The 25,691-nt window shown below is 42.8% G+C and overlaps 1 protein-coding gene across 1 annotated transcript in view; it reads right to left on the bottom strand.

Annotated features, from left to right (window-relative positions):
* Window positions 1-3,057: 3,057 nt before the first annotated feature.
* Window positions 3,058-25,691, bottom strand: part of Hs3st3a1 (heparan sulfate-glucosamine 3-sulfotransferase 3A1) — an 89,675-nt gene continuing 67,041 nt past the window's right edge. The window contains 1 exon segment of the mRNA NM_001172067.1: window positions 3,058-3,695. Within this exon segment, the coding sequence (NP_001165538.1) occupies window positions 3,074-3,695 (622 nt within the window). The 3' untranslated portion in view covers window positions 3,058-3,073.

The following is a 25,691-nucleotide window of genomic DNA, read 5'->3' as shown; positions in this document are numbered from 1 at the left end:
GTGAGCACTAGGAACTGAGCTCAGGTCCTCTGGAAAAGCAGTAATTGCTTTCAACCCCTGAAGGGGCCTCTGCTCTGTGACTAGAATGCATTACTATTTTGCAGGCACATTTGTGGATGACAGGTTTGGTGTGGCTCAAATATGACTCATCTGCCATAACAGATAAGGATGTTAGGAGAGACTCATCCTATTTACAGCTGTAAAATTTGGGGTTTGGAATTTTCTGGTGCATCTGTGTTTTTAAGCCTTATATTTGAATGCAAGATGAAGATTTCAGCAACATTATCATTGAAGCTTAAGGTTGAAGATAGGGCCCAAGAAAGAAAGAAAGAAAGAAAGAAAGAAAGAAAGAAAGAAAGAAAGAAAGAAAGAAAGAAAGAAAGAAAGAGAAAGGAAGAGAGAGAGAAAGAAAGAAAGAAAGAAAGGGAGAAAGAAAGAAAGAGAGAAAGAAAGAAAGAGAGAGAGAGAGAAGGAAAGAGAGAAAGAGAAAAACTTAGAGTGTGATTAATTCTTGTAGAATAATAAATACCTAGGTTTCTAGAAGCTTATTAATGCCCAGATATTGGAATAAAATCAATTGCCCTCAGGTGCTGAGTGATACTCTTATATGCTATACCTACGGGCCAGAAACAAAGGGTTCAGTCTGGCTGCTGTCCTGAACAATGTTCCAGCCCAAAGAAAAGCACAGGGGTGGTGGGCAAGGCTTTACAGAAGGCAGCTTTAGGGAGGGACCTCAACCCCCCTCCCCACGGTGTTCCACCTGAGATCAAAGCCTATTGTTTAGTGTAGCTAAAGGGACATCGTGCATGGGAGGCCAATTCCAGTCACAGCAGGAGTGAGCTTTCACTGGAGGCAGAAATATTTTGTCCCATGTCCTCGGTGAAACTGAGAGAGAACCCCAGTCTTATCCATTGTACATATGCGAGAGTCAAACCTTTAGATGCCTTTCGGGAACCTTACAAGATTGAAAGTTTGCCTGGAGGACTCTTTTCACTCTTAAATAGGATGAACAAAAACACCTACATGCAAGAGAACCTTTGCACACAACTTTGTTCTTTTATTATCTCTTCCATGGGAAAAGAGGGAGGTTGCCGAGTGCAGCTGTTAGATACAATTCTGGTTTTGTGCAAGCCGCATTTGCAAAATGGCAGGCAGAGAGGGGAATACAAAAGATTCAGAAGCACAAACAAATGAAAAGATGTGCAGAGCTGGAAAATGAGTCTCCTGTGGCTGCTGGTGATGTCTCACAGTGACTAAAAACAGGCTGTGGCACTGGACACCAAAGGCATAGAAGTGTAGGAGACACAGTGGAAAAGGCGACCTGAGTTCGGGGCTTAATTCCCATTAATGGGATATCAACAAATAAATCCGAAGATGACAAAATATTTAGAAACTTAAAATGATGTTCTCACTTCCTTTTTAACCCCATATTAGTCTTCCTAAGAGACGTGCACATCCCTGATAGAGCACCCATGACAGACAAACTCACAGTCACCCAGCATATCACAAAACAAACTTTAGTTTCTTTTGATTGACAGCAGAGAAAACAGCATGCTCTTTTAGTATATTAGAGTATCCGGCCCTTTAAATTTCAGTAGATAAAGGAAATACTAATGGAACAGCAAGTATGTTGTTCTTGGTTTTAAACCTGTGGTAAAATGTCTCTGACAGAGTAATTATGAATGTTTTATATGATCAGCACATATGTGCTCCTCGCTAAACCAATTTAATTCCCATTAATGCTAATCTCATTAATACCCACTCAGAGAGCAAGGAGTACTCTTAATAAACTATTGATTGATTTGAGCCATTTAGACAGGGGATGGGAGGTGGGAAAAGAGAAGTTACCATTCCATTCACAACCATGTTTCTTTCCTTAGACTATTTCCCAACATCGATGTGTATTAGGCTATAATTCATATAAGAGGAAAATAAAGGACCTAGATAAAGTGACTGAATGACAGGCCTCAATCTGTAAAACCCAGGGAGCTGGGAAGGAAGTGTTAACTGAGGTCAGACCCGAGATACTACAAAGAAAGGGAGATTTTGTTTCTAAAGCAAGGAAAATGGAATCGGTACTGATAAGTTATAATTGAAATGAGTTTTTCTTTAAAAAAAATAAGGAAGTCAAATCAACAGCCAGTAAGCACTATTCTGCCACACTCCTAGTTCTATCTGTCCATCTTCCCTCAATAAAAGAGTTCAGTAATTTCTCTGGCACTCAGATGATCACCCATCGGTCGGATTTCCTTGTCTTAGCATCCTTTGATCAGCCAAGAGGCAAGATGGGCTCCCCAGAGGGCTTGTGTCCCCATCTCAGTGACTTCCTTAAATACCACTATGTAATGAGACAGTGTGTCACAGGCCAGCCTGAGACTCAATGCAGTAACAAGTCCTCCCGCCCTTTCCGGATCAATCCAGAGCTTCTAAAGCTCCAGGTGTCTTATTCGCTCCAGCAGGGCGGAGTGGGGGGCGGTGTCATAAAATAGAGAAAAAGCGGCAGACAGGATTGTGTCCAGGACCCACCATCCAGCTTTAAGATCAGTCTTTCGACCTCCCTGAGACTCAGTTTCCCTTATCTCTAAAACAGAAAAAGATGAACTCTAGAAGCGCACTGCAAGCGTGCAGTAGTAATGTACGAGTCAAAGCTACAGTCGCAAATGGCCCTGTGCCTACCCAGAATATCTTAGCTGAGAAATGATTTATGAGAAAAGTGACACAGGTGAAAAAAAAAAATCTGAAAGGCCAGGTCTCAATTCTATCAGGTTTCTGTACTTAACAAAAGAGGTTTAACCTTGGAGGGGGTGGGGGTCTTAAAACTGTTTGGCTTAGCGGGTACTGGTGCTTTTTCTTTGTGAATGAGTGCTCAGAAAAAAAAACAGAAGATATGAGGTGCTTAGATACATGAAATCTTTTCTGCTATGCACATGTTTGGTGCTGGTTATCCACGGGGACAGGAAAAAAAATACTTTAACACATACTCTTAATACACAAATATTAAACTGTCTTTTTGCTACCGACTGGTAAAAAAATATATTATATTTTGATATTTTTTTCTTTTAAATTATTTCTGCTATCCATCCCAGCCGAAGTCGCGGCCGGTCATCTGGTAAAATTTGCGGTTGAAGGGCCGGTAAAAGTCACGCAGCTGCCGCAGCACCTCGCGCGCGATGGTGGGGTGCGCGCGGCCCTTAGTCTTGCCCAGGCAGTGCGGCTTGCCGCTGCCCTCCGCCTTCTTGAGGCACGGGAAGCCCTTGGTCTGGTTGAAGTAGAAGTGCTTGTCGGTGATGATGCGCTTGAGGCCCAGGAAATCCTGCACGCGGCGCAGCTCCCCGGCCGGGTCGCTGACCAGGCGCTCCCCGCTCACGAAGAGCATCTGGCCGAGCGGGAAGTGGCGCAGCCAGGGCTCCAGGTGCTTGGCGTACAGACCGATCTGGATGGCGCTCCAGGACGTGTCTATGAGGCCCGCGCTGCGGTTGCGGAACGTCAGGCTCTCGAAGCTGGGGATGTCCGGCCGCTTGGACAGCGTCTGCGTGTAGTCCGAGATGGCCCTGGTCACCGGGTCGCGCACCACCACGATGAGCTTGGTGTCCTTGGACATGGCTGAGATGCGTGCGGGTGCTTCCCGGGTCACAAAGTAGCTGGGCGTCTTCTCCATGGTGATCTGTCCCTCAAGGGTTCTAGGCATCAGGTCCCTGAGGGAAGCAAGAAGGCACGTTAGAATCTGGAAAGTGAGCCAAGTTCTTTTTTTTGGACCCCAAGAACTGGAAAAGCCATCCAGTCTGGGTTCAGACTTCCCCTGTGGGTTGCAGTTCCAGCTCCCTGACTTCCTGAATGCCTGGTGGCAGTGACTGCTCTGTGTGCCTTGGGCACATCTTTTAATCTCAACACTAGTGGCCGGCCATATGTGAGCATATATAAAAACAGTAATTTTGTTGGTTTTATATAGAGAAAAATACAGACAAACCCATACTAGTAAGTTTCCAGGTTCATCTGTCTTAATTTTAATTTTAATTCCTAATGAGAATAGTGTGTGTTTTGTGCTAGTGAGGGAATCTGACTGTGCTTTCCACTCTGGCTTGCATTTTATGCATAATTCTATGTTCTACAGCATTGGGACAAACATGAAATATAATGCCTCTGTCATACAGTTTTTTGGGGAACTATTTAATATACCTCAAGAGCTCTGAGATGCTCCCAACATAGAATAAAGGTTCTGTCAGTTACTGTTATCCAAGTACAATATGCCATGTCCCAGTGTTCTGAAGGTGAATTACATTGTCACAAACACAATTATAGTGCTATCAAAATACATTAAAATACCCAATGCCATTCTGTCCATAGCTATCTTAGCATTGCCCTCCATACAAAAGCTAATCATTTTTCTCAAAAAGGATTTCCTCGTTAACAAAGGGGTCGTTTTAATTTTTTTATTTTTGATTATGAATCTCTCTGTGAGTTTGTGCACATGCATTCAGGTGCTTCTGGTGACCAGACTTAAGGGCTGGATCTCCTGGAGCTAGAGTCAAAGATGACTGGGGAATCGAGTGCCGGGAGCGGAACTCCAGTGCTCTGAAAGGTTCAAGTGCTCTGAACGACGTAGTCATCTCTTAGGCCCCTCCTTTTCAGCATAATATCAAATTGTGCAATTGTCATCCCCTAACAATGACTAATTTACCCCAAATTCCAGTTACCTGCCTCCAACAACAGTCCAAAAATATCATACAGAAATCCCAGGAATAAACAATCTATAATGTTTAAGTTGCAAGCCATTCCAAATAGCATGGTGGAATCTCCCAGAGCCCCCGCTCTGTCTATCCAGGACATGACTCACTCCTTTGCCCAGCACATCTATGTTGTGCGTACTGCTTGTCCATTAGTCACGTAGTGGCTAACTTGGCAATCAAATTAGCTGCCACATCATCAAAGTTCCTGTGCAGTGGAGGTCCCAAAGGCCCCAGCAGTATTGGGGCACCAGAGCACAGCACGGAGAGCACACTGTAGCTACATTCAGAGGGAGGGGGCATGCAGGGAAAGCAAAGATAGCATGAGTGTCTGATATTAGTCTGGATTTCAGACCTGCTCCCAACTGGGGCTCTCTAGGGGAGGGTAGACCTCGTGTGGGCAGAGGAGATGGCTTTTATGTAACACATACTACTTATCTGCACAACTCCTGAGGGTTTCATCTTGTCTATAATGGTTAGAAAAGTCCTGATTATCATGCTCTAAATGTCTTAGTTTCTTTTCTTTTCCTTGTAGTTGGCTGGGAGTCACTCCTATCTAGGGCTGATAATGTTGTGGGTATACAGGAAGGGTAGTGTGGTCTCTGGGTGCTCTTCCTCTTTTCCCATATGGTCACTGTGCTGCTCTAACGTTGTCTTGTCTTGTGCTGATTTGGGGAAAGTATCATTCTTCTAAAAACCATGTAGTGAGTACCCATGGCTACACCTTCATTCTCAGCTACCGTTTGTACAGTCAGCCTTTCCTTATTCCTTCTTGTAAGCCTCCTTTTCTAATTCACTGATTTGCAATCTAGCTTTTTAAAAAAAAATGCCCCCCTAAAAGGCAAAAGCAGGTTAAGTAAATCTCACGCATGTCCTATCTCCTCCAGAAATGCTTTACGATGGCCCCTCTCGTTTATGAGCTTCCCCAGCTCTACCCTGCCCCATCTACTCGCTATGCCAACTGGATTCTTTAAAGCCAACTGGCAGACAGCCTCTCGATTACTCTGTAAGTATTTGTGCTCGTATGCGGGTTGTTTCTGTCACACATTCCTCAGCCTTGTATGTCTAGTGCTAACAATGCTATCTTCTGCTTATATGATGGTACCTTCCCCCCACTTTGGGGGAAATTTTAATCCAGCAACCTTACTCTTCTTTGTGGGGGGATGCTAGTTGAATATTTGATCTACAGTGTTCAACTCCTATTTTTAACTCTGAAAGAACTTTGTGATTTCTCTTATAAAAATGATGCACCACGTTAACTGTCTCTTGGATATACCTTAAGATCCAGATGTAAGTGAGCACAGCTGGGAAACGAGTGCAACATGCCTGAGATGCCCATGGCCCTTCCTCACCTGTGCACGCCAAAGTCTCTGAGGAATCAGCTAGACCAAGCGCTTCCTGAACTTAAGATGCCCCTGTACAGCACAAGCTGGGAAACCGGGCCAGAGATGGTTGGAATTTCCCAGTAAAAGAAATTTGATCAAATTTATGAGAAAATGTTGGGCTTTGAGCAAACACCACATACTCTGGAGGGGTAAGGAGTGTGTGTGGACTTAAAAACGGGGGCGGGGGTAGATTCCTGCCTCCTTGTCTACAATCTCCAAGTTAGGACTAGTTTACCTCATATTTCGCTTGGAATCTGCAAGTGAAAGCAGACTGCTCTTGGGAGTTCCTGGATGGCTTTTCTCTGGGAGCAAAGAGACCCTTAGGAGCCTTTCTCAGAGATTGAAGCTTCAGATTGTGCGTGGCCAAAACAAATGCTGCTAACCCTCAGAAAAAGAATCCACATTTTAAAAAGCCTATGCCAAAACAAAGCGCTTGAAAAGAGACAGCCCAAACAGGGCCTTCCCAAGAAAGAATCCTTATTACCTCCTGTCACTCATGGGACGGGGAAGTCCGACTGGTTACTGTGGGAGTAAAGAATTTGTTACGCCCTGAATAACAACCCAAGATCAAGAGTTCTGGAGATGGATGGCACGACATGTATGTAGTCAATACTCTTGAACCTAAGGACACAGAGACAGCCCACTTTAAGCAGAGCACAGTTTACAGCAAGTTTTTTAAAGCACTCAAGAAGGAACAAAGGCTTAGAGGGATGGCTCTAGCTACATTATATCCTTTGGCTTCAAGGTGACTGAGTGCTGGAGCTAAGAACTCCAAGAGGCTGTGGTTTCATTTTCATCCTGCTAGTCCAAAGAGAAATGAAATAATTTTTGGCTGTTTGTAGAGCTGATCTGAAATCAGAAAATGGTGTTTGTGGCTCATACCTTCTAACTGTTGATAGGGTTGGGGAGGGAGGGAGAGATGCTGTGACTCGATTTACCTAAGCCCAGTTTTTTATTTCAACGACAAAATCAAGGCAAATGGCTCAGGAATCTGTCCTGTAAAGGACTGCCACACACCTCCGCTCCAGAGTGTGTTACCAAGATTGGTCTGAAGGGAGGGGTGACCAGTGACCTCATTCCCAATGGCAGGAGGACCCTTCAGTCCAGACAACAGAAGCCCAGATAAAACCAGAGATGCCTTCACTGCCATGACCCTGGGATATCTAACATTGTCTCACTGGGTATGGACATTCAGGATGCATGGCTTAAAAGTCATGAGCTGGTCACTGTCTTTGGAGAGACACAGACTGACTGGTTGTTTTGGGAGAGGTGAATAATAGTTTTTAAGTGGATTCAGTTACCAGAAAGAACACACAAGTTCCTCAAAGTTTGTGTCTGTTGCAGACATCATTACAACATCACTTTGGAGCTGATCTGGCAGTGGGTAATCTCTGTGGGTCTAGGGGTTGTTCTTGTAGCTATCTACGCTGTTAGAGCCATACAAGCCAGGGAAGACAGGCTCCGTTGTTTGTTCTTTTCTACTAAAGCCAATGGTCAAGGCAATGGTTTCTGGTGGGAGTGCTAGAATGGCCTGGAGGGCTTTTTCTCTCCGCATGGAGCAGGGGACATACCACATTTGCAGTTGTGTTGGACCTCTGGGATGGTGTAAGAACCAGGATGCTCCCTGGGATTAAGTGGCCAATGTTTCACCATTGTCTGTATGCAGATACCTCGTTACTGGGAGAGCCCAACACAGCACAGTCAAAATAGATGGCTTCATATCTTCCAGTCACACCTGCTTGTGTATGAGTCTCACAAAGGATGCTAAGTGTCAGCCAGTCTTGACACTGCACCTACCGTGTGACCACTGTGGTGGTTTGAATGAGATAGTCCCCTAGAGTCTCTGGCACTTACACACTTGGTCCTCAGTTTGTGTCCCTGTTTGGGGGGGAGGTTAGGAGATATGGCCCTGGTGGTGAAAATCCATCATTGAGGTAGAGTTTGAGAGTTTAAAGGCCTGTTCCATTTCAACTTTGCTCTCTTGGTTTCTTGATAAGTTGAGATGTGAGCTCTCTGTGTTCCTGCCACTGTGCATGCATGGTGCTTGCAGGCCCACCTCCTCTCTGTGATGGCGACAGACTCCTAACTATCCCTCTGGATCTGTCAGCTCAAAACAAACCTTCCTTTCTATAAATTGCCTTGGTTGTGGTGTTTTATCCCAGCAACAGAAGAATAGCTAATATAGCTTTCTCCATGAAAAGTTGGTGATCGGAGCTTGGAAGATGGCTTAGCAGGTAAAGTGTTCAGCAGAAAAGCATGAAGACCCGAGTCAGATCCCCAGAAATATAATGACAAAAATGTCAGACACAGTGCTGTGTGTCTATAACCCTGACACCAGTGAGGCAAAGGCAAGAGCATCCTTGGGCCCAATGGCCAGTGTGTTCAGCCAATCAGTGAACTCTGTGTTTGACTGAGTTTAGTGAGAGACCTCCTCTCAAAGAAAGGAGGTAGAGAAGCAATTTGGAGAAGACAAATGATGCCTGACACTGGCTTCTGGCCTCCACATTTTTGTGTGTGGTTTCCCTCATGACTGCACTTGCGCACACACGCGCACACACACACACACACACACACACACACACACACACACACACACACACAATCATAAAACAAACAAAAAATGAAAACGAACTCCTGTATACAACTAGATACATCAAAATAGCTGTTGCCTGTGAGGAATCAGTTTGGGGAAGGAAGAGAAAAAGCATCTAAGGAGAGAGAGTCCACCTGTCCCTGACTCCTGGCACAGTGTATCCACTTTGGGTAAACCTGTTGTGGAGTTGTATGCTCCAATTTGTGCAGTTTTATGTATTTAAGTTATAGTGAAATAAATATTTTATTACACTTATAAAAAATAAATGGCCAGTTTCCCCATAAGACTCCAAGAAAAGCATGCATTTCCTAAAGCCCAAACAAAACAAAAATTGCTTTTGCCAAACCCAGCATATCTCTGAATTGTAGAAATGCAAGTTACAGAAGAAAAGTGGGGTTCGCCTATCTAGGATTCCTGGATCCCACCTATGACCACTTTCCTTTTACCCCAGATAAACCACAGGAACAGGAGCTGTATAATTTCATCCTACCCATGGATAGAGTCCCACATCTGGGGCACAGAGACGGGAGGGATTATCTGAACGTAGTTTTTTAAGTGGTGCTCGCAAAATGCTTTAGGAATAAAATTCTCATTTTATCATTGAAGATATCTAAGAAAGATAAAATAGGTCTATGATCTCAAATATATAATAATTAATCCTAATATGTATTATATAATACTAATATCATACTAAATGTATACTACTACTAATAGTATCACCTAGATGGTAATAAGTGGTCCTCTCTGCGCTCAGGACTTGTTCCTTCCTATTTCATCAGAAAAGAAGCCAGCAATGAAAGAGGTTTAGAAAAGGAATCCACAAACAAGGACTTAAAATAACAGCTTGGGCAACTACTGGAGAAAATGAGACCCCGAGAGAGTGATCCAGAACACCATGGAAGATTCAGGAAGGCCTGGGCTCATGACTAAAGATGAGATGAAGTACTTGTCTGTCTACACAAACGGGGCAGTCATGTGCCACAAAACCAACGGTTCTCAACCTGGGAGCCATGAATGACTCACATTGGGGGTTGAAGTACCCTGTCACAGGGGTCACCTGAAACCAGTGGAAAACACAGACATTTACATTATGATTCATAATAGTAACAAAATTACAGTTATGAAGTAGGAACAATAGTAATGTTATGGTTGGGGTCACTACCACATGAGGAACTGTATTATTAAAGGGTCATAGCATTACGAAGGCTGAGAATCATTGGGCTAGACTGACAAGATGAGGGCATAATCAGTGACATGGTAATGACTGGAACATTGCTCAGGGGAGGTTAGGTGGGCTTTAGAAAGCTCTTCCAATGGAACCCAAGTGTGAAGAACTTAGTGTCAGTGTGGGAAGGACAGAGGAGGGGGAGCATAAAAGCCGTGTTCAGAGACATGAGGATGCTGTTCTAGATGATTTACACGAGGGTGACATAGATGTTTTCCAAAGAGGATTAAAAAAACAGAAATAATGGCGACTTTACTAGCAAGTTGGGGTGCTGTGAGGGTGGTAATCCTTTCCCCACAAGAAAATAGAAGCACATGTGTAGTTTTCTGTAGTGGAGTTGGAATGACTTGTAAAAAGAGGCCATTTCTTCCCAAGATCCCAGAGGGAGACGTGACGTTGGTGTTGCTCTGAAATGTGACTGTTTCCCAGTCCCATGAAGACAGTCAGTATGGCTTTGTAGGAAACTCAGAACCGAGAGAAACAATACAGATTTCAGCCACTTTCTGTCACTAACAAGCGGTGTGAAGCTAGACAAGTCACTAATTCTTTGGGTCTCTGTTCAGCAAAACCACGTTGACTCCCTGTATGGTTCAGGACACTAATTTGTCTAATTTGATGCTCTGAAGCGTGGTAACAGAAAGACCAGGGGATCTAGGGTTCAGTGGATTCTTGCATTTGATAAAACTAAGTTTATGACAGAGGAGACCCTTGTCTATCTTACGCTTCCTCAAAATCAGATGAAGTTCACAGATTGGGCTGTGTTACGAGTAACAGATCCAGGGCAGTCAGGGTTCAAGCTCAGGTTCTGGGAAGAACCTTACAAGAAAGAAGCAGATGGGCACTTAGGAACCACCTATCACAGACTGAGGTGGAAGAATCATCACTCTGGTCTCACAATCACTGGACCAGCTAAGAATTTGAATTTTAGTTTTCAGAAGACAGAGAGGTACCATGGTTTGCCCAGCGATAGTTGTGACTAACAGGAATAGAATACAATTCTAGGTCTTTCTCATGTTAGAGTATGTGTTCTTTCAACCCTTCCAAATACCCAGGCAGCATCTGCCAATGTAATTCCTATCACTGGCACTGGCCATCTAGGACATTGTGACTAAATGTTTAATTGTTGCATGTACTTCTCCCCACCCCCACTCATCTTGGCATGCAAATTGCTTATTCCAAAAGCTATTTTATACAAAGGAAGCATAGCTGCAGGAGGAAGTGCTGGGTTACCACTCAAGGACGATTTACCTTGAGGGATTGATAAATCTGGTCAATTTGCATGAGTATGCTTTCAGTCTGCCTCCTCTGTCTGTTTCTGCAAGCCTGTGGCAGCAAAGTACACCATTTTCTCTGGATGGCCAATGTCTGCAGGTAGTCCCTGGAGATCCCTAACCGTGTGTCTGGAAGGGAGGAAACCACATTCAATCCGGAGCTGTCAGCTTGCTGTCTCTGGGGCCAAGGCTTGCTCATGTTAATGTTTCTTTTCCTGCTGCTGTGATGTGAGAACCCCTCTCAAACCAGGAGTGGTGACTCTGCCTGGACAGGAAACTCCTTCTGCTGATGTTTGAGTTGGCTTCTGAGGGAGAGGGAGACTGATGTGATGAACCAGCTCCCACACTGACCAGACTTGCATGGAACAATCTAAGAATCACAGTGAGAGAAGTTAAATGTTCAGCTGAGAGTCTGGGATACTTTCCGGTGCTGTGGACAGTCAGCGCCTTCCAAGACTCTAAATGATCAAAGGACAGACAGGAATGGAAGCGATTCTGACTGTCCCCGGATTCATGATTCATCAGGTACCAGCGTTTATTTTAAGGACAAAACTCCAGGGGAGTACAGAAAGTCTGGGATTCTTGATTGCACATTTGGAGAAACTCTGGAAAGGCAGAATATACACCTCTGGTCATCAACAGAAAAACACCTTGAAAGAGGAGGACAAGAGCTATCTTGGATCCCATGCTTAAGCAGGAACCATGCCTGTAAATGCTCCCAGTCAACCTCCATCATATCAGTCACTGAGGATCTAAAACAGGGCTTCTCAACATGTGGGTCTCGACTCACACGGAGGTCACATCTCAGATATCCTGCATGTTATATCTTGACCCTATGACTCATAACAGTAGCAAGACTTCAATTATGAAGTAGCAACAAAATGATTTTTTGATTGAGGGATCACCACAACGTGAACTGTATCAAATGGTCTCCGAATTAGGAAGGTTGAGAACCACTGATCTAAAACTAGACCAGATTCCCACAGGCTTCACTGTCCCTCACTGAACTTCATTTTGAACTTCACTAAAGCCTCCTTCACAGATAAAAATATTGCTTCAGATGACATTTCTACCTCTGTGTATGTTGTCACAAATGCTACTCCAAAGTGCTGTCTGATTCATGGGCCCAAGTGCTCCCCTGTCTGCCTGTATCTGAGAAACCTGTACCTAAGAAACCTTACAAGGAGGGGTAGGGGTATGCCACTTTGCCCCTCTATAGAGGGTTAAAGCCATCTCTGAGACTGAGGTTTCTTACACCTCGATTCCCTGCCTGCAGTTCTTGCTCCATGGGGCTGCCTCCCACCCTAGCAGGGTTTCACCTGGGCAACCACTAGCAAGTTTGTTAGAGTTTGAGCATAAAGACTCTCAGAGGCATTCATGTAGAAAGGGAAGTAAAAATCCCATTAGGTCACCACTGGGGAAGAGAGTGAAGGAGGTAGCTTTAAACTCATTTAGTGTAAGTGCCTGGATCATAATAAAAGTTTAAAAGAAAAGAAATACTCAGGGTTGGGGATTTAACTCAGTGGTAGAGCGCTTGCCTAGCAAGCACAAGGCACTGGGTTCGGTCCCAAGCTCCGGAAAAAAAAAAAGAAAAAGAAAAGAAAAGAAATACTCAGCTAAGCTTTTCTTCACCTGATGTTGGGTCAAGATGACGTAATGCTCAGAAGTACAAAGATTTAAGAAAACTCACTCCCCTGTTCTTAGAAAGGAACTTGCACGCTCATTTGAGCCAAATGATTGAACAAGTCAACTTACAAGTTCTTGAATGAGTCTGTGTGTTTCTTGAATGAAGTCTGTGTATTAAAAAATAAAAAGTTAGGAACATCTAAAATCAGAACAGAATACGAGTCTTACAAAACCACATTTAATGTAGTTAAAATGGGGACAAGTCCCAGAAATAAAACAGCAGCAAGTCACATGGTCACCAGAACCAACGCTGGAAATTCACAAGCCCCGAGGGGTTTGCATGTTTATGAGCAACTAACAGACAGACAGAGAGACAAGACAAACCAAGAGATTATAGATAGATAGCAGAGATCCCGATACAGGGGGAAAGGGGACATATCATCCAAATTCCTCACTGCTGTCTCCTGAGAAGCTCCATGGGATTGTAGACTTGGGGTGGGGGACCCTGAGAAATCCCCTAAGCTCCCCAGGGACTTCCCATCACACTCAGTTCTACAGTTTCCATGACACAGAATTGGCTGAGATCCTGTGTCTCTTAACCCTTAGTCCACTACTCTCTCATACTTCACTTTGTCTTAATTCTAAAATAAACTGTGACCAGAGCGTAGCCACTACGATGTTGGTTCCTAAAGAGTAAAATTTGTCACTAGGTGCCATGAGCATGTGCCAGTGCAAGACAGCTGTGACTTAAACACAGCCCAACAATGGAGGGAGACATTTCCTAGATGGCTTGGAACCAGGAAGATTTTTAAACGGGGTCCTTGTTAAAGGTAGACTAGATCTCCCTCTCTCCGGCTTACCTGGAGCCTTAACTACGTAAGTCAACTTACGTAGGAGATGGAAGTGAAGTTTTTAATGGAAGCCTGCAGACCATGGGCCAAAGGCAGGTGAGCGATTGCATCCTCAGCAACTCCCTATCTGAGCTTATCCTGTCTCCTGACAGGAGTTTCATGAACGATGGGTTTGAGAACTGTCTTGCTGCTGTGGTACTACAGGCAAAGTCTTCAGCATGGCTCCTCACCAGCCTAGAATTGTCAGGGCTATGCTTGTGTGCAGCTGGAGATAAGGCAGACTTCGCATCCATGACTTGGCAAGGAACAACTTAAAGCTTGGCCTACGGACAAACTACTAAGGCAGGAGCAGTGTAAATCTGAGACCACAGGGAGTCTCTGCTCCATTTTGGCAGTGGTGGGCTTTGGCTTCTTCGTCCTTTCCCCACCGCTCCCTGACACTTTTTTTCTTGCTGTTTCTGAGTTGGAGACACAGAGTGGCAATGAAATCAAAGACCTTTTACGTTTAGGAAAGGAGAAGAGCTTGAAGCTACAATACTGGCGGTACAATGCTGGACTCCCTGGGTGTTCTGTCTAAAATTGATCTTCAGCATCCTGGGCAAGCCTCTTGGTTTCCTTGATCTTTAAGTAAAAGAAAAAAAATACAAATGTAGTGCTGAAATAGCACCAAAAATCATGCTAAAAATTTGTCATAGCTCCATTCTACAAGGTGACATGGTTAAGTTCCAGCATAACAGAGTTATGGCATGAAGCTGCCATCAAACTTCAGGAATGCAAGGCGGGAGTGTCCATCAGCACAGCAGGGCCCTTGCCACTGTGAAAGGGTAAAGCCATCTTGGAAAGGAACACAGAGGGCTCTGGTATTCACTTGCAGTTCAGAAAGGCACGTGAATCACTCATTCACATGTGCAGGCTTACCATAGAAGCCATCACACCAGTAAGCAATACAGTGCAACCCGTAGTCCTAAGCACACTCTCTTATCACTAACAACATTCGGGCTCCAGGGAAATGTTTCTCCAAACCTCTCTCCCTAAGATTTTTACACAAAATCCCTATATGTCAAGGGCATGCGTGGAATGCACTGTTGCCAAAGTTGGAGATGAAGGAAACTGCTTCTGATTTGGGGAAGGATTTGAGTAGGACAAGAAGTCAGCCAAGGTTCCTGCTAGTTAACACGAAAGAACCTGAAACTGCTGTGTGTGTGTGTGTGTGTGTGTGTGTGTGTGTCCTTTGCCTCTCCTGATCCAGTTTGTGACTACAAGGAGCTCACATTCACAGTGAATTCACAGCATTTACACATGAAGACAGCATGTTAGCATGTTTCCAACAGAGGCAGGTTGATCTGTCCCAGGGAAGAAGGTCATTCATGACTCTATAAGCACCTAGGAGGCTTTCAAAACTGGATCTCAGAACGCAATAAACAAAAAGGGCTTGATAAAACTAAACTACACACTTTTTAAAAAAAAAGTTAACAAGGTCATTTAAAATCAGTTGCATTTCAAAGTTTTACACAGATCAACACAATTTGCATTTTAGACTGTAGTGTACTGTCATTGGGCACATGGCCAACTGTGGTCTTCTGGTGGCTTTCATTCTCTGACAGACAACTTTTAAATTCAAGACACAAGAAAATGACTTGGTTTCTCAAGTTTTGCATTCAACCTTAATTTACATTGTTATCAGAGTATATTGTAATTTTCACATTTCAAAAATTCTTTATATCCATGGTCGCCAAACTAAACTCCATACTCCAAACCAACATATTTTCTTTAGCTTTTTGATTCTATCTGTGCAAAACTCGAATAACAAACTTTCCACAGTGCCAGGGCCTGAGAGAGAAGGGGCAATGAGTGACTGCTTAACAGGTTATGAGGCTTCCTTCTGAGGTCACAAAGATGTCTGGAATCAGGTAATGCTGATAATTAGCTTTTTGTTTTTTTAATTCACAAACTTTTGTGGAAGTATCCATACCTATACCTATTCTCTTTTTTTCTTTTTTTCCATTTCTTTTTTCCCCTTTCTTTAGTTTTAATTGTCTTTGAGAGGCTCAAATGTACTGTGTAGCTTCGGATGACCTTGAACATCCGACCCTTCTGGTCCAAGTACCCATTTCTAGCAGCACAGCATACCAATTTTCTTCCATACAGTCTATACAGCTTTTTGAACAAGTAGAAAGGGGAAAGGACAGAAAACATGTGGCATGCAGGGCTAAAATATTTACTATCTGGAACTTTTCAGAAGGCATTTCTCAGTCTGTGATTGAGAACATTACTGTCAATAGAATAAAATTAATATGAGGAATATTGATTGCAACATAATTAGTATTTACTGAAGTTAAGGGTTGAAAGATAAATCTTGGTGTGTGAGTGTCATAGGTCATGATTTGTGTATATCTTTATTTTATGACTCCTCCAAACGCTGCTGGCCCATCCACAGCAAATCCCAAATGAGCAATAATAATTAAATTGAGTCATCTTTGGTGTTCCGCCAACTTTTAGACATACTAAAACAATAGGTTTAATCTTATTTTTCTGTTTTATTGTTACCAAGGAATATTTGTCAAAGTAAGGGAAAAAGCACATTTCATCTAACAGTGTATTAGCTTGATTTATAACTTTTTAAATGTTTAGACATGTGGTGTGTGAGCCTTCAGTGGTACCCCTGTCCAGGGACTTGGAGATGTGAAGGGTGGACCCGAAGAACATGCAGAGGACCCTGGGCAGTCATTAGGAAGAAAAATGAGGCAGAGAGACAGGACCCTTGGTGCCAAATAAACCTGAGGGCTGTCAGGAACAGACCCTGCAGGGGAAGCGGTTCACATGTGCTACGTTCCTCTACCAGAGCAGCGATGTCCCAAATGCCTCACATCTGTGCACTGGACCCAAACCCTTCCTTCAGCACAGGGACAACGCCTTTTAGGCCCTGTGCTGAGACTGGGGGAACACGACTGCTTCCTAAAGGGCTCTTTAAAAATATTTTTAATTATGTTGATTTTCAAATAATTGTATACATGCATATGAGGTGTTATGAACATATTCATCTCCAATTCCCCTCTTATATACCTTTACCACTTCTGAAGACTCCTGCTTCCTCCCAACTACACCACCTCCTACTTTCATGTCTTTTTTAAAAAAAATTTACATCTAAGTTTGTTTTGTCTGTGTGTGTGTGTGTGTGTGTCTGTGTGTGTGTGTGTCTGTGTGTGTGTCTGTGTCTGTGTCTGTGTGCAGGTAGCCACAGATGGTGTGTGTTCTCAACTACACAGACAGGGCATTTCACATCTGAAAAAGTCTCACAATAGTCCTCCACATCTCTTCCAGTGTTTTTCCGTCCCTCTTCCATGTCTGAGCTCTCTTTAATTTGTTGTGACTAGTCAGGTAAATGTAACTGTCTACATCTGGTACCGATGTGCCACCAGTGCCGTATACTGCATTTCTCTCTAACCCTTTCTGTTGGTCAGGCTTCTTCCATTTCGTGTTTACTCTGTTCTCAGCAGAGACTTCTTCACGGTCACGTTTCCAGTCTCAAACCTCACACATGAAGTTTTCTACCGACCCTACTCTTGCATACACATTTTTGAGTGTGGTCTCTTCCACACAGGCTGGAGAATTAGGGGAAGTATTTATATAAAGTCCCATCCCTTCTTCCTGTACACTGAAACCAGGATTTCATAAAATACAGTGATTGGTTTAGACAGCAATGGCATTCTCTGCACCCAGTGTCTGTCAGTCTAGGGAAATTAATTGGCTTCCGTCCTACTGATTTGCTCTTACGCTCCCACGCAGAGATTTGCTTTATGTTTAAACTAATGTATAAGAACACACACTTGAGGGGTTCCACTCTGTAAGAGTGCTCTGTGATAGGTTTTCATAACCATGATCAGAACATAAACCGTCTCATCATTAAGCTAGGGTGAGTTGCTTCGTCATCCTCCTCTCCCCCCACCCTGCAGCTATCCATCTAGGCTGCTCTCTGACACTGTAGCCTGTACTTCTGAGAGTGGTATACAACTGGAATCACGTGGTCCACCACCTTCCGCGTCGGCTCATTTCACAGTGCCTCCATGTGTTGAGATCCAGTTCAAGTAGGTGCACACATCGATAGAGCAGTTCTTTATGGCTGAATAGTATTCTGCTGTGTGTGTGTGTGTGTGTGTGTGTGTGTGTGTGTGTGTGTGTGTGTGTGTGTTTTCTCTATTCATCTGTCAGAGGACATTTAATTTAGTTCCATTTTTCAGTATTTAATTTAGTCCCAGCTTTCAGCAATTATAAAAATAACTGCCACAAACTTTTGTTTTGGGGTTAATATGAGTCTTTTATTTTCCTGTACTAGAGAGCAAGGAGAAAGATCGCTGGTTCAATTCTGTTTAACTTTATGGAATAGGTGGAGTGTTGTGCAGTGTGCTGGACCATCTTGCTGTTCCCAGGCAGAACGTGACTGTACCATTTGCGCCCCCCCATATCAGTACTTGTATTTACTAGAGTTTTTTCAATTGTGTGGATGTCTTGGAGTTGTGGTTCAGGTTTCATGTCCAGAGTCGTTGGAAGGCTCTGTGAACATCTCCAGACCAGAAAAAAAAATTAGCAAAACTCCATAATCGAAACATGTTTTTTTCACTGAAAAATTATTTCTTTAAAAGCATCCTAAAGTCAAAAGAAATAAAAAGTAGCATCATACATTGGGGGATGCATATGTAATTCTCTGCACACATCTAACAATGCATGCTGAATGGCTCAGCAGGGCAATTTGTGTTGAGTTATTACTGTACTCATAGAAGGTTTGTTCCCAATGAAGATTTTTAATTTAGCAAACATCATTGAAGATCTGCCTACGCCAAATATCCTATTAGAAAATAGAGCTGCCTGGGTTACAACATTCCTGCCTTCAAGAAACATGCCCCCTAAAGGGTGTAGACATTGTGATAAATGCATTTCAGTAGCAGAATGGCTACACTGAGCATGTTTTTATATCCAGGGAATGTTGGTTCTGAAGGCACAAGCAAGGGGACATCTCCCACACATTGCGTGCAATTCAAATTATCAGGACCTTTCCACAGAGGTTCATCAGGATCAACTGAGAAATAAAATACTTGGAAGAAAGTGTTTGAAAGTATGGAGGTGGGAAAGACTGCAGCATTCCCTGCTGAGGGAGAACTATTAAGGGAAATACACATTCAAATACACCCACCCTACTCATGTAGAAGACGGTCCAAATTCCTTACCCTCTGTATATCATCTCTGTCTCCTCACATACCTGGTCTTGCCCCTTCTCCCCACCCTCCTGCTCTCTTCCTTCCAAGTCCCTCCCACCCTCTACCTCTCCTGAGTATTTTGTTCCCCTTTCTAAGAAGGACTGAAGCATCCACACTTTGGTCTCCCTTATTCTTGAGCTTCATGTGACCTGTGGATTGTATCTTGGGTATTCTGAGCTTTGAGGCTAATATCCATTTATCAATGAGTACATACCATGTGTGTTCTTTTGTGACTGGGTTAACTCACTCAGGATGATATTTTCTAATTCCATCCATTTGCCTAAGAGTTGCATGAAGTCATTGTTTTTGATAGCTGAGTAGTAGTACTCCATTGTGTAAATGTATCATATTTTCTGTGTTCATTCCTCTATCAAGGAACATTTGTGTTCTTTCCAGCTTCTGGCTATTATAATAAGGCTGCAATGAACATGGTGTCCTTGTTATATGTTGGAACATCTTTTGGGTATATGTCCAAGAGTGGTATAGCTGAGTCCTCAGGTAGCACTATGTCCAATTTTTCTGAGGAACCACCAGACTGATTTCCAGAGTGGTTGTACCAGTTTGCAATCCCACCAACAACAGAGGAGTGTTCCTCTTTCTCCACATCCTTGCCAGCATCTGCTGTCACCTGAGTTTTTGATCTTAACCATTCTAACTGGTATGAGGTAGAATCTTAGGGTTGTTTTAATTTGCATTTCCCTGATGACTAAGGATGTTAAACATTTCTATAGGTGCTTCTTGGCTATTCAATATTTCTCAGTTGAGAATTATTTGTTTAGCTCTGTGCCCCATTTTTAATAGGGTTATTTTCTTCTCTGGAGTCTAACTTCTTGAGTGCTCTGTATATATTGGATATTAACCCTCTATCAGATGTAGGATTGGTAAAGATTTTTTCCCAACCTGTTGGTTGCTGTTTTGTCCTAATAACGGTGTCCTTGCCTTACAGAAGCTTTGCCGTTTTATGAGGTGGGAGGGAGAGGGTTAGTGGGGGATCACTCTCATAGAAGCAGGAGGAGGGGGATGAGACAGGGGTTTTCAGGAGGGAAGGGGAATAACACTTAAAATGTAAATAAATAAAATAAAATATCCAATTAGAAGAAGATGGTCCAAAGTAATGCATTTCCGACACAGGAAGCATACCAATCATTCACTGAAACAAAAATTAGGGTATCATTTTTAAAAAAAAAAATCAACACATTTGGTAAAGGCATATAACAGAGCATTTCCAGAGATTAAAAGATTGAGCTATGTCTGTTTACAATGACTTAGACAGACTTGTAAAATAATGTCAGGCTACTTTGGGGTGCTTAATTTGTGTAGTTCTTTGTATATTCTGGATATGTGCTCCCTGTCTGAAGTATACCTGACAGAGATTTCCCCTCATTCTGTTTGCTCTTCTGGTACTATCTTTGCTGTACAGAAAGCTTTGTGATTCTGGTATAGTCCAATTGGAGTCCTGTTCCAAAAGTCCTTGCCTATACATACATCTTAATGTATATCTCCTAAGTTGGCCTCTAGAAGTTTCAGTGTTTTGGGATGGAAGTTAAGGTCTGATCCACTTGGAGTTGATTTATGTTCAGGGTGAAAGATAAGCATCTAATTTCATCTTTCTGTGGTTGGTACCTAGATTTGCCAGCAGCATTTGTTAAATAGGATGTCTTTTTTTCCACTGCATGTTTTTGACACCTTGACTAGGAACTAGGTGGTCACAGCTTTGTGGATCTATTTCATTTCTATTCTGCTCATCGGCAAGCCTCTTTTTATGCTAGTACCAGACTGTCCTTGTCACTATAGCTCTGCAGTATAATTTGAGGTCAGCTCTTGTTCAATCTCCGTGTACTGTTCTTTCTCTTTAGGATTGCTTAGACTTTTAACAGTCTTCTGTTTTCTGTTTGTATTCTTGGAATGCTTTTTCTATCTTTGTGAAAAATGTTATGCTGGTTTATCAAGTTGACGTTAACTAGAGTCATCTAGAAAGAGAGGCCTCACTTGAGGAATTGCATCCGTAATATTGGCCTGTGGACATTTTCTTGATTGATGATTGATATGAGAGGTCTCAGCCCACTATGGACAGAGCCACCTCTGGGCAGGAGGTCCTGGGTTGTATAAAAAGCAGACCGAGCAAGCAAATGAACAGAGTTCTCTGGGTATGGTCTCTGCTTCAGTTCTTGCCTTGAATTCTTGCCCTGCCCAACCCCCGCTGCCCTGATGATGAACTATAACTTATAAACTAAAAAACCTTCTCCCTCCCAGGTTACTTTTTGGCTATAGTGTTTGTCATATCAAGAGAAAAATCAATAAATATTTGGCAGTAGAGATATTTCCACAATAAACAGAACTGTCCACCAACACATGGGCTGATGAAAGGAAGAACAAGTGATCAATATCCACCTAGTCATCAGTGACATGAATTAAAATCAGGGATGCCACCTTACCCTAGTCACAGAGGCTGTCATTGAGGAGTCTGACAACAAATGTTGGAGAGGTTATGATGGTAGAAGAACACTTCCTCACTGCTAGTGAAAATATGAATTAATATTACGATGTAAATAACTTTGAATGTTCCTCAAAAGTTAAAAACAGATTTACTGTATGGCACAGCTATACCACTTCTGAGCATGCACACAACTAGTAAGGCTCTGTATTCTACTACAGTGATAGTTGCAGATACATGTTTATTCCTATTCTGTTCACAGTAGTGAGGAAATACAATCAGCCTAGTTGCACACAAAGGGAATAATATAATACTTTTCAGCTCCTTCCGATTTTGCTACAAATTCCAGTGCTCTGCCCTCACTGTTAGGGTTTGCCTAGACTAACTTCTAGAGAATGAAAGATGAAGTGAAGTTGAGTCCCCTCTGCTGCAACAGCTAAAGTCTCTTTAAGTCAGCCTTCAGCAGCTGACTCCCCAGACACGTGAGTTCAGCCAAAATCATCAAGCCATCTGGTTGACCCACTGGTGACCACATGAGCCAGACTAGCTGAGATTCTCGGGTAGCATGCATCATCTAAATGCCACAGATCTGCTTAATGAGTAGCTGTTGCATGTCTGAGGTTTGTGGTGATGTCAGGAAGCATTGTTTGAGCCATAGGTAATTGGTATTCTGAAGTTTTATTACTATAAGCTTAATAAAATATGGTCAAAAGCATCCCACATTACTAACAATGGGTGCCTCTAGAGAATGCAATTGCTGGCCAACATTGGACTTTCAAAGAATGTAAGCACTAAGAAACAGAATTTCTACTCTCTCTGTCTTGATACCTTTCCCTTAACAGTTTTTAAAATCCCAAAATCAATATGATAAGATAAGAAAGCTAGTCTTAATCCTGGTGGCTACCCTGGCTTTAAAATAGTCTGAAGGAACACAGTACTGACATTGTATGTCAAAAGCTTTAGAGTAGCCCGCATTTACTCATGTCTCAACACTGATGTGCTAACTAATCATGAAAGAGTTACTTACTAATCTTTCCCAGCTCCTTTGTGGAGATACTAGTGGCTCCAGATGGGAGTAGGGTTATTTAGCTCATGACCGTGCCTAGTACCAATTGGAAAAGCCATGGTAATGCCCATCTTGTCCAAATGTAAGTTAAAAGGGTTTCAGATGTTGAGATGGACAATGATGATGGGTCTGGTAGTGGTGCTGAAGATGAAGGCTGTGAATTTTAGTAATAGTGTCATCAGGGTGTCCTATGATCTATACACTCCTTGATACTGACCTTGTGGCTTTTTGGGTGACTCGGATAGTTGAGATATGGAACAATCAAATACCAGTATCTATAGCTATTTTATCCACTCCTACCAACTGCCTAAGAGAAGATGTGGCTATTGTTTAACTCTTGCTAAGAGCAGAAATATAAAGAAAATTATTTGTTGACTTGATTTGGTCAATTGCTGTCCCTTAAATTTCAATGAACACTTTTAACCATCTGGAAGGCAGTTAAAATGATGGTACCCATATAAAGTATCTGAAGGCCATGTCCTACTGTAGAGCACAGGATGCTTTAGGAAGAGTAGGATGTGAATACTGTATGCAACCAGGCCAAGATCAGACAAGCATCACTGCTGACAGCTCCAGTATTCCCAGCCCTCTGTATTACATTTTGGGGAAAACAAATCTAGGGCGTCTAGCCGTCCTACCATACATTGACATCTTAGAATTTGGGATCCAAGTAATGTAGAGTATCTGGTCTGCTGTGCTGAGTAGTTTTGTGTCAATTTGACACAAGCTAAAGTCATCAAAGGAGGGAACCTCAGTTGGGAAAATGCTCCATAAGACCAGGTTGATGGAAGATCTGTAAGACATTTTCTTAGTGATTGATGGGGAGGTCCCAGTTTATTGTAGTGGTGCCATCCCTGGACTCATGGTCTTGAGTTCTGTAAAAAACCAGGCTGAGCGAGCCATGGAAAGCAAGCCAGTAAGCAGCCTCCATGACCTCTGCATCAGCTCCTGCATCCAGGTTCCAGCCCTGATTGAGTTCCTCTTCTGAATTCCTTCAGTGATGAACAGTGATGTGGAAGTATAAGCCAAATAAACCCTGTCTTCCATAACTTGCTTTTGGTCATGGTGTTTCTATGAGGCAATAGAAACCCTACCCAAGACGCCTGCCATTAAATCAACTGAACAGGATCACAAAGCACTGACTCTACCATCCAGGCTTCCTTTGGAAACATTCCCAACCAGTGCATGTCTGGAGAATCAATCTATAGTGACTACGGCCAATGACACAGATGAATATACAGATCTGTCCATAGGGCTTAAGAAGAGCCCTCTTGTTCATGATAAAACCAGACTTTCATTTCTACATGCTATTGGGATGGTTTCAGACCTTCTGTTCCAAAGCAGATCCATCCATTGCAAGTTCCTTATCATTTTGGAAAGTCCTGTAGGTTTCCTGTGACCCACTCTTGGCCTCAGAACCTGCCCCTTGGCTGGGCTGACCTACAGATGGCATTAGAAGTCCTTCTATTTTGTGTTCTGCTTTCAGATTCCTCCCAATAGCCGATTTCTTTTGAGGCATACAAAAGCAGCCTGCTCTTCTCTGCCCCAGTGAGCAGGATGTCCTGTGCTTTCCGATGCCCCAGCCTTTCCCAATATAGACTTCATCTTGGGAAAAGAAGTAATTAGTCTGGTGGGAAGTAAACAGCCATTTCAGCAGTTTTTCTCACTGATGGGTTTTGAAGCAACAGAGGCCCAGGCAGGTCAGAAAGAAGTTGAGTACGCTGCAATCTCAATGCCCCACTAAGCTCAAATACCAGCTACTGGCACCCAAAGCTCATTAGTTCTGACCAACACAGCTAATCATCCGAGTGATGAATCAGCTTTCATGAGCACTCAGAGAAGCAGTCACTAATGCTTTAACCTCAAAGTACCCTGGATGGCCTGGAAGACCTAGGTCTTCAGTAGTCCTATGAACTTGAAAAACAGACCATCAAGTGCAGTGATACAGAAAACTAGGTTCACTTGGTGAGGTCCTTATAAGGGCTGATACTGCTCTTGGAAGAAACATTGAATGCCATTCAATAGGCAAGGTTCCACGCTCCTTGGCAATCAAGAGAAGTCTTTTATGATGTTTCTCAACTTCAATGCAGCTGGCAACACGTGCACAGATGACTTCTTAATGTAGTGCTGTGGGGTACATTTTGGGGCTTGTGCACATCCCTATATCTACCCTATGGGTGTTAGACAGCACCCCCTTCCTTAGTCCTCCTCCAAGGTAGGGTAGAACCAGAAACATCTCCAGACATAGCCAAAGGTCATCAGGAGTCCAAACTGTCTCTTGGCTGTTGACAGCTGCCATAAAACACTGCAACATTAGACATGTAGGGCATGGTGGCACACACCATGTAACTCATGAGGCAGAGGCAGGTGGACCTCTGTGAGTAAAGCTCTGTCACACAAGACCATAATGAAATACAACAAGATATAAAATAGGCACAGCCATGCAAGATCAGAGAAAACATTCATAACCACTTTTTGTATTTATTAGTTCCCTTTTTACATTTTCATATTAATACCAATAAGAGCATCTGATCTGCAAAAGGCTGATTACTGATCTGTATTACTGTGAAGATGTTGACTTTTTTTCCCAATTAGAAGTTTCTCTTTGTCCTCTGTTAGTGTTCTGAATACTATTCTGGGTGTCTTTGACTTAATTCAATTTTCCTTCAAAATTCTGATTAAGTGGATTATTTATTATTTATTTATTTATTTATTTATTATTTTATCTCATTAAGGCAAGCCTGGCATTTAACTTCTTCTACCTTAGACAACATAAGGTTGTCAAAACAGAACACCATGGATCATTCAGTAGATTAATGATCCTGAAGAAAAAGGTGTAAAAGAAAATAAAACAAAACTCCATCTCTGGTCTTCACACCTATCTGAAGACAAACTCTACTGAACAATGTCTATTTACATTTCACGTATTTATACTCCATACATGGATGTAAAGGAGAGGATGTAAAACTAGTTGATGGATACAAGTGTCCTTGGTCTGGTTTTATTGTCAACTTGACACAACCTAGAGTCATCTGAAAAGGGGCACCTTGGTAGAGTTACCTTGATCAGACTGGCCTGTGTCCATGCCTGTGAGAGATCTTTTAATATGTGTTAATTGATTAATTCATTAGTAAGTTAATTAATGTGGGAAGGTCTGGAGCACTGTGGGCCAGCATCAGCTTCTGGTAGGTAAGCTTGGACTGTGTAAGAAAGTTAGCTGAGGGAACCAGAGAGGAATCTATCTAGTCAGTAGTGTTCCTCCAT

Source organism: Rattus norvegicus, chromosome 10 (assembly GCF_021556685.1).
Source record: "Rattus norvegicus strain SHRSP/BbbUtx chromosome 10, alternate assembly SHRSP_T2T, whole genome shotgun sequence".
In the NCBI taxonomy this organism is placed as follows: domain Eukaryota; kingdom Metazoa; phylum Chordata; class Mammalia; order Rodentia; family Muridae; genus Rattus; species Rattus norvegicus.
This window is presented reverse-complemented; position numbering and strand designations above follow the sequence as displayed.